The sequence below is a fragment of the Tachypleus tridentatus genome, chromosome 10 (assembly GCF_004210375.1).
Source record: "Tachypleus tridentatus isolate NWPU-2018 chromosome 10, ASM421037v1, whole genome shotgun sequence".
NCBI lineage: Eukaryota > Metazoa > Arthropoda > Merostomata > Xiphosura > Limulidae > Tachypleus > Tachypleus tridentatus.
Genome location: NC_134834.1, coordinates 113,925,120 through 113,940,770, shown reverse-complemented (window position 1 = coordinate 113,940,770; position 15,651 = coordinate 113,925,120). Strand labels below are relative to the sequence as shown.

At 30.8% G+C, this 15,651-nt stretch overlaps 1 protein-coding gene across 1 annotated transcript in view; it reads left to right on the top strand.

Annotated features, from left to right (window-relative positions):
• LOC143230112 (SCY1-like protein 2) overlaps nucleotides 1-15,651 on the top strand; it is a 457,312-nt gene that overhangs the window by 339,740 nt on the left and 101,921 nt on the right. Inside the window, exon 6 of the mRNA XM_076463162.1 lies at nucleotides 11,673-11,820. Within this exon, the coding sequence (XP_076319277.1) occupies nucleotides 11,673-11,820 (148 nt within the window). The remainder of the gene's footprint in view (nucleotides 1-11,672; nucleotides 11,821-15,651) is intronic.

Here is a 15,651-nt window from a genome sequence, read left to right as displayed (position 1 = left end):
CAGTCAGTCCAGGTAAGTTCAAGTTCGAAGTGAACTTGTTTTGTTCACACTAAGTCCAGGTAAGTTCAAGTTTGAGGTGAACTTGTTTTGTTCACAGTTAGTCCAGGTAAGTTCAAGTTCGAGGTGAACTTTTTTTGTACACAGTTAGTCCAGGTGAGTTCAAGTTTGAGGTGAACTTGTTTTGTTCACAGTTAGTCAAGGTAAGTTCATGTTTGTGGTGAGATTGTTTTGTTCACGGTGAGTCCAGGTAAGTTCAAGTGTGAGGTGAACTTGTTTTGTTCACAGTCAGTCCAGGTAAGTTCAAGTTCGAGGTGAACTTGTTTTGTTCACACTAAGTCCAGGTAAGTTCATGTTTGAGGTGAACTTGTTTTGTTCACAGTTAGACCAGGTAAGGTGAATTTTGAGGTGAACTTGTTTTGTTCACAGTTAGTCCAGGTATGTTGACGCTTGTGGTCAGTTTGTTCTGTTCACAGTTAGTCCAGGTATTTAAAGTTTGTGGTCAGTTTGTTCAGTTCACAGTTAGTCCAGGTATGTTAAAGTTTGTGGTCAGTTTGTTCAGTTCACAGTTAGTCCAGGTATGTTAAAGTTTGTGGTCAGTTTGTTCAGTTCACAGTTAGTCCATGTATGTTAAAGTTTGTGGTCAGTTTGTTCTGTTCACAGTTAGTCCACGTATGTCGACGCTTGTGGTCTGTTTGTTCTGTTCATAGTTAGTCCAGGTATGTTAAAGTTTTATGGTGAGCTTGTTCTGTTCACAGTTAGTCCAGGTATGTTGACGCTTGTGGGCAGCTTCTTCTGTTTACAGTTAGTCCAAGTAAGTTGAAGTTTATGGTGAACTTGGTAAGTTTATAATGAACTTGTTTAGTTGCGGTGAAGTTATATTAGTTCTTGATTAGTGTATTTATTTCGTGATGAATTTGTTTCACTTGACTGCTGATAACAGTTGAAAGTTTTATTCTGATTAATATTTAAGTCCTAAGTCTGCTCTACTGATCCGTGCGCACCACTGTCTGTGTCACATTCATACCACAAGTCGTCAGTTTCTCCGTCCATTCACACTATCTCCTGCTTTCCTCTTGCTTTCACGGATACACAAATTTAGTATAATACGAGTGAGTTTTACGGAATAATTTGTCAATTATCAGCACTGTCCAAAGCTAGGACTCTTGTTGTCTCTGAATAAAACCTGAAATTAAGTTTAACGATATGTCGAAGTCCTTGTTCACCCTTTACATGTTTACAGTGATTTATGTTCATCTGGGTGAATCTGTAACTACGCTGTTTTAAATCGTTTTCCTTACCTTAACGATACACGTGGTTCTATCTGTAGTGTTACGATCGCTGATTAGAACGTGAAAACTAAAATCTTCCTTTCGTATAGATTCTGTGATGAAATGTGACGAATTATCCCATCATTAACACGTACGTTCCTTATTTAAAATGACATTGAAATATATCAATATGTGATAAACAACAAGAGAGGTTAACAATGTCTCATCTACTGCCACCTGTTTAGTTTTCTGCAAAATCGTTTTGATCGTTTGTCGCTGCTAGCCACGGGTCAAAGAAAACGTCTTCTGTCTGGGGATTTTTATGAAGGTCTACTTTGAACACAAAATGTTTAAGGGTTTTTTATGTTAGGACGTGTAATGATCACAGTTGCTTCCTGGAAAGGAAGTTTGCTGGGTGCTCCTTGTTCAATGATTGAAAGTTCTGACGAAACTTTGTTTATCTATTGAATATTGTTGACTATGTTATTATATATTATTACGTAATAAACCTTAAACAGGTTTAGTGTAATACTCTACAATAAACATCCTAATAATATAATAACACACAAATTTCAACAACTTTTAATAGTGGCTCAAGGGTATGTACGTATAATGCTAGAAACCGGGTTTAGATACCGTGTTGGGCTGAACACGTATAGTCTATTACGAAGCATTATGCTTAATTACAAACATTCAAATATTTTTTTAGCCAAGTGGGTCTCTGTATATATATATATATATTCATACCCCTCTGGTGCGTCAGGCGTAGATTAATGGACACAAAGTACAATAATACTAAGTTCTAATATCCGAGGTAGACAGAACTCAAATAGTTCATAGCTTAGCTGTACACTAACAAAAAACAATAATAATATTTATTTTACTTTCATGGCTGTTATTCAACAAGGTTAGATGTACAAGCTGCTTTATCTAAAGACCATAATGAAAGTGTGATAGGTTTGTTTGTTTGTTTAGAATTAGGCACAAGGCTACACTATGGGGTATCTTCTCTGTTCGTCACAGGTATCGAAACCCGGTTTTTAGCGGTGTGAGTCCACAGACATACCGCTGTGACACTGGGAAAGGGCGAGAGCGATATGAAAGAATGACGTTACAGTCTATAAGAATGACGTTACAGTCTATAAGAATGATTTTACAGTCTATAAGAACGACGTTACAATCTATAAAAATGATTTTACAGTCCATCAGAATGACGTTACAGTTTATAAGAATGATTTTACAGTCCATAAGAATGATTTTACAGTCTATAAGAATGACCTAACAGTCTATAAGAATGACTTTGCAGTCTATAAGAATGATTTTACAGTCTATAAGTATGACGTTACAGTCTATAAGAATGATTTTACAGTCCATCAGAATGACGTTACAGTCTATAAGAATGATTTTACAGTCCATAAGAATGATTTTACAGTCTATAAGAATGACCTTACAGTCTGTAAGAATGATTTTACAGTCTATAAGAATGATTTTACAGTCTATAAGAATGATTTTACAGTCCATCAGAATGACGTTACAGTCTATAAGAATGATTTTACAATCTATAAGAATGACGTTACAGTCTATAAGAATGACTTTACAATCTGTAAGGTCAGACGTTCAAGCTGCTTGAAAGGTCACTAACTATAGTGTGATAGGAAAGACTGTCATTACGGTCTACAAGGCCAAATATTCAAGCTGCTTCAATTGAAGATCACTAAATAAAGCGTAATAGGAAAGACTGTCATAACCGTCTTGAAGAGCATCACTTTCTATCACTGCCACGCCTACGGATTAAGTGTTTACAATCTATATCAGTTTCCGTACTATTTCAGTGTATACTTAGGTACTACCTAAACCTTTTTCTACGCTGCCTTTCCTTTGGTTTTCAAGGTTAAAATTCGCGTATTTTTATCTTCGATCATATAACCAAGTTATTAATCGCAATTATTTGAAAGCTTATTGTCGTTTCAAGTGGTTTGTTAGATAAAATTTGTTGTTTTATTTTCACTTCTTCTTTATTATCAAAAATCGTATTGAAAAGTTATTTATTCTTAACAAATGATATGACACTACTCTAAACTTTATTGGCAGGCTTAACTTAAACAGAGCTCACACATGTGTGGCAAAACTAGACCTAATCTATAATAAGTTAAATATCGAGCCAAGTATAGAATTAACATATAAAGGAGCGGGCCCGGCATGACCAAGCGTGTTAAGGCGTGCGACACGGGTTTGAATCTCCCATCGCACCAAACATGCTCGCCATTTCAGCCATGGGGGCGTTATAATGTGACGGTCAATCCCACTATTCGTTGGTAAAAGAGTAGCCCAAGAGTTGGCGGTGGGTGGTGATGACTAGCTGCCTTCCTGCTAGTCTTTCACTGCTAAATTATGGACGGCTAGCACAGATAGCCCTCAAGTAGTTTTGCACGAAATGCAGATCAACAAACAAACATCTACCTATCTTTCAACCAGTGAAATTCTGTGCGATGTGTAAAGTATATTAAACTAATGTCCAATAATCCAGTGTTATCGTGGCCCTCTGGTGTTAACTTTCAGCCACTTAAAACCGTTGTTTATTTACATTACATTACAGTTTCTACTCAAGTTTATCCAGTAACTTTCACTTTTAACTCTATTTGTTTTGCTTTATTATAGTAGAAGAGAAAATTCACTCCAATAACTATGTTTTAAACACGATTAGAGTACACGGTAAACATTAGAGATGAATCCTACAATGAAAGTAAAGTAATGCTCCACGTGTTATCCACAGTTCACTGTTGTCTGGAGAAGACATTGCTCTAAAAGCTTCTTTATTTCTATATCCTTACTCCTAACTTTTGTTTATCTATAAAAAGGTGAAAAGACTTTTTAAGATAATTCAAGTAACACGTTGTTTTTAACACATCTTTCTGTTGGTAAACACGACTAGTATAGGATTACTTTATCATTTGTTTGTTTCTTGTGTGAGTTCAAAGTTACAGAAAGGTGAACTCCGCTAACACTTTCTACTTTACAACTGGTTGACGAGATAAGGGACAACTGCACAACTATTTTTTTGCAACCCTCATTGTTTAATGAGATTTCAGTTTTACAAATGTGATAAGCATAATTTTCAGCAACAAGAGATGAACCTTGAACTCTAGAAAGTAAGTTCTGGAACATTTCTCCCAGAGTCCAACTTCAAAAAATTTCTAAAGCAGGCTAGTCGGAAAGTCGACTTTATTCTACTTTTAATACGTACATACTAGTTGGAGAGTGGACATTATTCTACTTTTAATACGTACATATTAGTTGGAGAGTGGGCGTTATTCTACTTTTAATACGTACATACTAGTCCGAAAGTGGATGTTATTCTACTTTTAATACGTACATACTAGTCCGAAAGTGGATGTTATTCTACTTTTAATACGTACATACTAGTTGGAGAGTGGACGTTATTCTACTTTTAATGACACGTACACACCAGTCGGAGAGTGGACGTTATTCTACTTTTAATACGTACATACTAGTTGGAGAGTGGGCGTTATTCTACTTTTAATACGTACATACTAGTCGGAGAGTGGACGTTATTCTACTTTTAATACGTACATACTAGTTGGAGAGTGGGCGTTATTCTACTTTTAATACGTACATACTAGTCGGAGAGTGGACGTTATTCTACTTTTAATGACACGTACATACTAGTCCGAAAGTGGATGTTATTCTACTTTTAATACGTACATACTATAGAACAAACACCCTTTTACAAAATGGATAAATTGTTATTCTATCCTTTCTCTCTTCACAGTTTTAACAGCTTATTATGAAACAAGTGGTTATAATACCATTATAATACTGTTATAACACCGTTATAATACTGTTATAATACCGTTATAATACTGTTATAATACTATTATAATACCGTTATAGTACTGTTATAATACCGTTATAATACTGTCATAATACTATTATAAAACCGTTATAATACTGTTATAATACCGTTATAAAACCGTTATAGTACTGTTATAATACAGTTATAATACTATTTGAAACCGTTATAATGCTGTTATAATACTATTATAAAACCGTTATAATACTGTTATAATACTATTATAATACCGTTATAATACTGTTATAATACTATTATAATACCGTTATAGTACTGTTATAATACCGTTATAATACTGTTATAATACTATTATAAAACCGTTATAATATTGTTATAATACTATTATAATACCGTTATAGTACTGTTATAATACCGTTATAATACTGTTATAATACTATTATAAAACCGTTATAATATTGTTATAATACTATTATAATACCGTTATAATACTGTTATAACACCGTTATAATACTGTTATAATACCGTTATAATACTGTTATAATACAGTTATAATACTATTATAATACCGTTATAATACTGTTATAATACTATTATAATACTGTTTAATACCGTTATAATACTGTTATAATACTATTATAAAACCGTTATAATACTGTTATAATACTATTATAAAACCGTTATAATACTGTTATAATACAGTTATAATACTATTATAAAACCGTTATAATACAGTTATAATACTATTATAATACCGTTATAATACTGTTATAATACAGTTATAATACTATTATAAAACCGTTATAATACAGTTATAATACTATTATAATACCGTTATAATACAGTTATAATACTATTATAATACCGTTATAATACTGTTATAATACTGTTATAATACTGTTATAATACTATTATAAAACCGTTATAATACTGTTATAATACCGTTATAATACTGTTATAATACTATTATAAAACCGTTATAGTACTGTTATAATACTGTTATAATACTATTATAAAACCGTTATAATACTGTTATAATACTATTATAAAACCGTTATAATACAGTTATAATACTATTATAAAACCGTTATAATACAGTTATAATACTATTATAATACCGTTATAATACTGTTATAATACTATTATAATACCGTTATAGTACTGTTATAATACCGTTATAATACTGTTATAATACTATTATAAAACCGTTATAATATTGTTATAATACTATTATAAAACCGTTATAATACTGTTATAATACCGTTATAATACTGTTATAATACAGTTATAATACTATTATAATACCGTTATAATACTATTATAATACTGTTTAATACCGTTATAATACTGTTATAATACTATTATAAAACCGTTATAATACTGTTATAATACTATTATAAAACCGTTATAATACTGTTATAATACAGTTATAATACTATTATAAAACCGTTATAATACAGTTATAATACTATTATAATACCGTTATAATACTGTTATAATACTATTATAATACCGTTATAGTACTGTTATAATACCGTTATAATACTGTTATAATACTATTATAAAACCGTTATAATACTGTTATAATACCGTTATAATACTGTTATAATACTATTATAAAACCGTTATAGTACTGTTATAATACTATTATAAAACCGTTATAGTACTGTTATAATACTGTTATAATACTATTATAAAACCGTTATAATACTGTCATAATACTATTATAAAACCGTTATAATACTGTTATAATACTATTATAAAACCGTTATAATACAGTTATAATACTATTATAATACCGTTATAATACTGTTATAATACTATTATAATACCGTTATAGTACTGTTATAATACCGTTATAATACTGTTATAATACTATTATAAAACCGTTATAATACTGTTATAATACCGTTATAATACTGTTATAATAATATTATAAAACCGTTATAGTACTGTTATAATACAGTTATAATACTATTATAATACCGTTATAATACTGTTATAATACCGTTATAATACTGTTATAATACTATTATAAAACCGTTATAATATTGTTATAATACTATTATAAAACCGTTATAATACTGTTATAATACCGTTATAATACTGTTATAATACAGTTATAATACTATTATAATACCGTTATAATACTATTATAATACTGTTTAATACCGTTATAATACTGTTATAATACTATTATAATACTGTTTAATACCGTTATAATACTGTTATAATACTATTATAAAACCGTTATAATACTTTTATAATACTATTATAAAACCGTTATAATACTGTTATAATACAGTTATAATACTATTATAAAACCGTTATAATACAGTTATAATACTATTATAATACCGTTATAATACTGTTATAATACTATTATAATACCGTTATAGTACTGTTATAATACCGTTATAATACTGTTATAATACTATTATAAAACCGTTATAATACTGTTATAATACCGTTATAATACTGTTATAATACTATTATAAAACCGTTATAGTACTGTTATAATACAGTTATAATACTATTATAATACCGTTATAATACTGTTATAATACCGTTATAATACTGTTATAATACTATTATAAAACCGTTATAATATTGTTATAATACTATTATAAAACCGTTATAATACTGTTATAATACCGTTATAATACTGTTATAATACAGTTATAATACTATTATAATACCGTTATAATACTATTATAATACTGTTTAATACCGTTATAATACTGTTATAATACTATTATAATACTGTTTAATACCGTTATAATACTGTTATAATACTATTATAAAACCGTTATAATACTGTTATAATACTATTATAAAACCGTTATAATACTGTTATAATACAGTTATAATACTATTATAAAACCGTTATAATACTGTTATAATACTATTATAAAACCGTTATAATACTGTTATAATACCGTTATAATACTGTTATAATACTATTATAAAACCGTTATAGTACTGTTATAATACTGTTATAATACTATTATAAAACCGTTATAATACTGTTATAATACTATTATAATACTGTTTAATACCGTTATAATACTGTTATAATACTATTATAAAACCGTTATAATACTGTTATAATACTATTATAAAACCGTTATAATACTGTTATAATACAGTTATAATACTATTATAAAACCGTTATAATACTGTTATAATATCTTTATAATACCATTATAATACCGTTATAATACTTTTATAATACCTTTATAATACTATTATAATACTGTTTAATACCGTTATAATACTGTTATAATACTATTATAATACTGTTTAATACCGTTATAATACTGTTATAATACTATTATAAAACCGTTATAATACTGTTATAATACTATTATAAAACCGTTATAATACTGTTATAATACAGTTATAATACTATTATAAAACCGTTATAATACAGTTATAATACTATTATAATACCGTTATAATACTGTTATAATACTATTATAATACCGTTATAGTACTGTTATAATACCGTTATAATACTGTTATAATACTATTATAAAACCGTTATAATACTGTTATAATACCGTTATAATACTGTTATAATACTATTATAAAACCGTTATAGTACTGTTATAATACTGTTATAATACTATTATAAAACCGTTATAATACTGTTATAATACTATTATAATACTGTTTAATACCGTTATAATACTGTTATAATACTATTATAAAACCGTTATAATACTGTTATAATACAGTTATAATACTATTATAAAACCGTTATAATACTGTTATAATATCTTTATAATACCATTATAATACCGTTATAATACAGTTATAATACTATTATAATACTGTTATAATACCGTTATAATACTGTTGTAATACCGTTATAATACTATTATAATACCGTTATAATATTGTTATAATACCGTTATAATATTGTTATAATACTGTTATAATACTATTATAATACCGTTATAATATTGTTATAATACTATTATAATACCGTTATAATACCCTTATAATACTGTTATAATACTGTTGTAATACTGTTATAATACTGTTATAATACCGTTATAATACTGTTATAATACCGTTATAATATTGTTATAATACTTTTATTATACCGTTATAATACTGTTATAATACTATTATAATACCGTTATAATACTGTTATAATACCGTTATAATATTGTTATAATACTGTTATAATACCGTTATAATACTGTTATAATACCGTTATAATACTGTTATAATACTATTATAATACCGTTATATTACTGTTACAATACCGTTATAATACTGTTATGTCAAATTTTATTAAACTCTGCTTTACCAATTGGATTTGTTGTTGTTTTTTTATGCAAAAGTTTTGATGCGGATTTGACCAAACTGTGAATCTAATAATTCATGGCTAACAAACTGTTGCAGCAAAAACATTGTTCACATTTTGGTGTGTTATAAGCGTGACAATCAAGTATCATTATTCTATTTAACAAAAATAACCTAAGAGTTGGAGGTGAGTGTTGTTGATTAGTTTCCTTCCTTGTGGTCTATAAGTTCAAAACTAGGAATAGCTGTTACTGGCATCAGAGCAAGAATATTAATATTTGACTTGAGGAGGTTTTCTCGACCGCATGACCTCTTTTGTGTATCATGAGTTATGACGTGCTGCCATCTAGCATTCACAATATGTATATCTATTGTTCATATGACCAAATGCGTCAATTAAAATAACAATGAACGCATACGAACGATCAAATCGGAACTTTATTTGTTGTTTTTTCTGAGTTTTGTTTTATATAGTTTTTGTAAATTTTGGTCTAAACATTTTGCTGTTTTGTTTGATTAAATAATAAATATATACGTTATTTCGTTTTGTTGATTTCGCACAGGGGAGAAATATAGACTCTTGAATATACCGTGAAAGACTTACAGCGGAAGGTCACTGAATTTCTATAACTTTCGATTGTTTTATCATAAGTGGCTCATAATGTATACGTCACCGACTTACACAAATACACACGTTATTTTTTACCATCTTTCTAGATAATGCAAAACTTGGGCGGTACATTTTAATCATTAATTCTTCTATAAAGTGGAATCACCCAATCACAAACCATAAAGATTAATGAATCAGCCAATCATAAAACCTTGCATGCTTAGTTAATCCGTATTTGAAAGCCTCTTTGAAAACGAAAATTGACAACAGAAAATGCAACCTGTGTGTTGTTGAAATTTCAAATAAAATATCACTTAGGTTAAAGTTTCTAATTAAACATGAAGAGACACTTCAAGCCTGTTGCGTCTCGTTAAATTCGGGCTTATAGAATGATGTCTGTACAGGCGTAATTCAAGTTCCAAGATTGGACCTTAATTAATATCAAGTGGTTTGTATTGTTTAGATGTTTCGAAGTATTCTGGAATAGATAAAGGTTATGGTATTATGACACGCGAAACTTCTACGTGTCTGCGACTCTTAGAAACAATATCTCCTGAATGCAATATTTTCAAATTGCTTGAAAAATAAAATAAACTTCTAACAACAACACGTGAGATGTGACAGACGCATAAATTCACTAGAATTCTATTGATTTTTAATGAAACAACTTTGACCTTTAAAACTTTTGAGAACAGCTGTACGAAAGTTAAACTTCCGACCACTGTTAAATACGTCCCCCCTTCCTATCGCTTTCCCTGTAACACAGCAGTATGTCTGAGGATTTATTCCGCTAGAATCTGGGTTTCGGTATGGGTGATAAGCAGAGCTCTTTCTGTAGCCTTGTAGTGAATGATAAATATTAAAAATGACATAATTATAAGTCCTTAATTAATCTGTTTTTAGACGACATATAAACATGTATCTTTTTAACAGAAGCGTGTAAACACTGAAAATTAAAGAAAATAACAATTAGACGATAAAATTAGTAAATATGTTGAAATTAGAAAATTAATTGTGAGAACTGTTATTTAAAGTATTTGTTTACTCAGTGCTTATTTAGAAACATCAGACAGTGAACAAAACAGAGGGAGGTTTATGTATTGTTCTTTGTTTATAGCTAACTATGGTGTGTCAACACTGATAGTCTGCTTACTCACCAGATGGGGTATTTTGGTAAAATCATTCATATTTGTTTTTCATACATTCCTCAACAATACAATAGATTTTCAAAATTAAAAGTAGAATTTCTAGAGATTAAAACAGAAAATGGTCGACAGTATTCTATTGTTTAACAACGCACAAGGCTACGGAATGTTAATTATAATTTCATGTTCCATTATATTTATTAGCACACGAGATACGAGGGTTATGATTCTATGTGAGAAATGTTTGATACTGTGAGGTCAGGTCTGGTTTGGTGGATAATGATCCTCTCTTTCAAGTCGAAAGTCCATAGCTGGCGTCCCTTTGCCAAAAATCGTGCCCTGCCTTAAGACTGTGCGTGCTTTATATAAATAGTGAAGTTCAAACCCCGGTATTTGATTAGAGAAACCTGAAAATATATAGAAAATGCTGTACAAACCCGTTCTTTCAAAATGGTTTTATTGTTGTTACTTCTCCTGAAGATATTTGTTTTTTCATATTTTAGTGAAACCTTGGCCTTTGCTACCGAACCTGTCATTGGAAGTTTAGCAAATATTCTGGGCTCGATGGAAGACCGTTTACCACAAAATATCCCGTTATCAGTCAAGACGTATACATTTATGGAAACGGAGATAAAGTATGGAATTTTACAGGTAAGTGTTGGGGACAAATGTATTTGTAGACTGTTGGTGTTAAACCTCAGGTATAACACAGACTCTTGGTGTTAAACATCACATATAACACAGACTGTTGGTGTTAAACCTCAGATATAACACAGACTGTTGGTGTTAAACCTCAGATATAACACAGACTGTTGGTGTTAAACCTCATGTATAACACAGACTGTTGGTATTAAACCTCAGGTATAACACAGACTGTTGGTGTTAAACCTCAGGCATAACACAGACTGTTGGTGTTAAACCTCAGGTATAACACAGACTGTTGGTGTTAAACCTCAGATATAACACAGACTGTTGTAGTTAAACCTCAGGTATAACACAGACTGTTGGTGTTAAACATCAGATATAACACAAGCTGTTGGTGTTAAACCTCAGGTATAACACAGACTGTTGGTATTAAACCTCAGGTATAACACAGACTGTTGGTGTTAAACCTCAGGTATAACACAGACTGTTGGTATTAAACCTCAGGTATAACACAGACTGTTGGTGTTAAACCTCAGGCATAACACAGACTGTTGGTGTTAAACCTCAGATATAACACAGACTGTTGTAGTTAAACCTCAGGTATAACACAGACTGTTGGTGTTAAACATCAGATATAACACAGGCTGTTGGTGTTAAACCTCAGGTATAACACAGACTGTTGGTATTAAACCTCAGGTATAACACAGACTGTTGGTGTTAAACCTCAGGTATAACACAGACTGTTGGTATTAAACCTCAGGTATAACACAGACTGTTGGTGTTAAACCTCAGGTATAACACAGACTGTTGGTATTAAACCTCAGGTATAACACAGACTGTTGGTGTTAAACCTCAGATATAACAGAGAACCTGAGATATAACTTAGCCTACTAGTGTTAAACCTGAGATGTAACATAAACTATTGGTGGTAAACCTGAAATATAATATAGACTGCTCGTGTTAAATTTGAGATGTAATACAGACTGCTGGTGTTAAACCTGAGATATAACACAGACGATTGATGTTAAACCTGAAATATAATATAGATTAGTGATGTTAAACCAGAGATGTAACATAGGCTGCTGGTGTTAAAACTGAAATACAACGTAGATTACTGGTGTTAAACCTGAGATATAACGAGATATAACATAGACTACTGGTGTTAAACTTGAAATACAACATAGACTGCTAGTGTTAAACTTGAAATACAACATAGACTGCTAGTGTTAAACCTGAGATGTAACACAGACTGCTAATGTTAAACCTGAAATATAACACAGACTGCTAGTGTTAAACCTGAGATGTAACACAGACTGCTAGTGTTAAGCCTGAGATATAACACAGACTGCTAGTGTTAAACCTGAGATATAACACAGGTTGCTAGTGTTAAACCTGAGATATAACACATACTGCTAGTGTTAAACCTGAGATGTAACACAGACTGCTAGTGTTAAGCCTGAGATATAACACAGACTGCTAGTGTTGAACCTGAGATATAACACAGACTGCTAGTGTTAAGCCTGAGATATAACACAGACTGCTAGTGTTATACCTGAGATGTAACACAGACTGCTAGTGTTAAACCTGAGATATAACACAGACTGCTAGTGTTAAACCTGAGATATAACACAGACTGCTAGTGTTAAACCTGAGATGTAACATAGACTGCTAGTGTTAAACCTGAGATGTAACATAGACTGCTAGTGTTAAACCTGAGATATAACATAGACTGCTAGTGTTAAACCTGAGATATAACACAGACTGCTAGTGTTAAACCTGAGATATAACACATACTGCTAGTGTTAAACCTGAGATATAACACAGACTGCTAGTGTTAAACCTGAGATGTAACATAGACTGCTAGTGTTAAACCTGAGATGTAACATAGGCTGCTAGCGTTAAACCTGAGATATAACACAGACTGCTAGTGTTAAACCTGAGATGTAACATAGACTGCTAGTGTTAAACCTGAGATGTAACATAGGCTGCTGGTGTTAAACTTGACATACAACTCAGACTGCTGGTGTTAAACCTAGCGTATAATGTAAACCATTTATGCTAAGTTTATACAACAATTTCTTGTTGAGACTCAACTTTAACATAAAAAATTCATTATTTGTGACAAACGCTAAATATCTCTTTCTAAGTCAATAAATTAATGAAATTGGCAATAAGGCCTATAAAATTTATTTGACGTCCAGTTAGGCTATATTTTCTTTATTCAGTTATAGCTTACAAAGTAACATTTCTGTTTTTATGTTGTAGATTGTTTATTGGGAAATTAGAATAAGAAAAAGTGATTTGTCTGAGAGTTTATTTAGTGGTTTGGAATCTATGGGAGAAAAATATTACGACTAAATTAGCTTAGCGTTGTCAGAGTAAAATTTACTATGTTTCGTAATCTTACATTGCTTCAGTTCTAGGGCACAGCATATTTTAATTATTTTTGAAGTAGCAATTACTCCACTCTGCCAAAACAGGTTTATTTTATATTTGTTTTCATAACTAACGAACTTGAGCTGGTTGGTTTATTCATCGGTTGTGAAAGTTTGGCTTTATGTAAAGATGTAGGAACACGAAGCCTTTAATTTAATGGTCGTTGACTTACTGACTAGAACCAACATTAAAAACGATACGGGCGAAGTTAAACTAGACTTTTTATTAGTGTAGAATAATGTTATGTGTCATACTACAAGAATAAGTTAAAACAGATGTAGAATACTGCCGGATGTCATAATACAAGAATCTGTCAGACTAGATTGTCTTGGTATAGAACAATGCTGGATATCACGTTATTGGGATAAGTTAGACTAGATTATCTTGATCTAGAATACTGACAGATATCATGTTATTAGGATCAGTTGGATTAGATTGTTTGGATGTAATATACTGCCACATATTATATTACTAGGATCAGTTAGAATAGACTGCCTTGATATGGAATAATAATTGATATATAATAATAACTGTTATCTTGTTATTTGGATCAGTTAGACCAGACCGTCTTGATGTATAATAATGCCAGACTTCGAGTAACTAGGAGGAGTTAGACCAGACAGTCTTGATGTATAATAATGCCAGACATCGAGTAACTAGGAGGAGTTAGAAAAGAATGTATTAATGTATAATAATGCCAGACATCGAGTAACTAGGAGGAGTTAGACCAGACAGGAGGAGTTAGACCAGACAGTCTTGATGTATAATAATGTCAGACATCGAATAACCAGGAGGAGTTAGACCAGAATGTACTGATGTATAATAATGCCAAACATCGAGTAACTAGGAGGAGTTAGACTAGACTTTCTTGATGTATAATAATGCCAGACTTCGAGTAACTAGGAGGATTTAGACCAGACAGTCTTGATGTATAATAATGCCAGACATCGAGTAACCAGGAAGAGTTAGACCAGACAGTTTGATGTATAATAATGCCAGACATCGAGTAACCAGGAGGAGTTAGACCAAAATGTATTGATGTATAATAATGCCAAACATCGAGTAATTAGGAGTAGTTAGACTAGACTTTCTTGATGTTTAATAATGCCAGACTTCGAGTAACTAGGAGGAGTTAGACCAGACAGTCTTGATGTATAATAATGCCAGACATCGAGTAACCAGGAGGAGTTAGACTAGAATGTATTGATGTATAATAATGCCAGACATCGAGTAACTAGGAGGAGTTAGACCAGAATGTACTGATGTATAATAATGCCAAACATCGAGTAACTAGGAGGAGTTAGACCAGACAGTCTTGATGTATAATAATGCCAGACATCGAGTAACCAGGAGGAGTTAGACCAGAATGTACTGATGTATAATAATGCCAAACATCGAGTA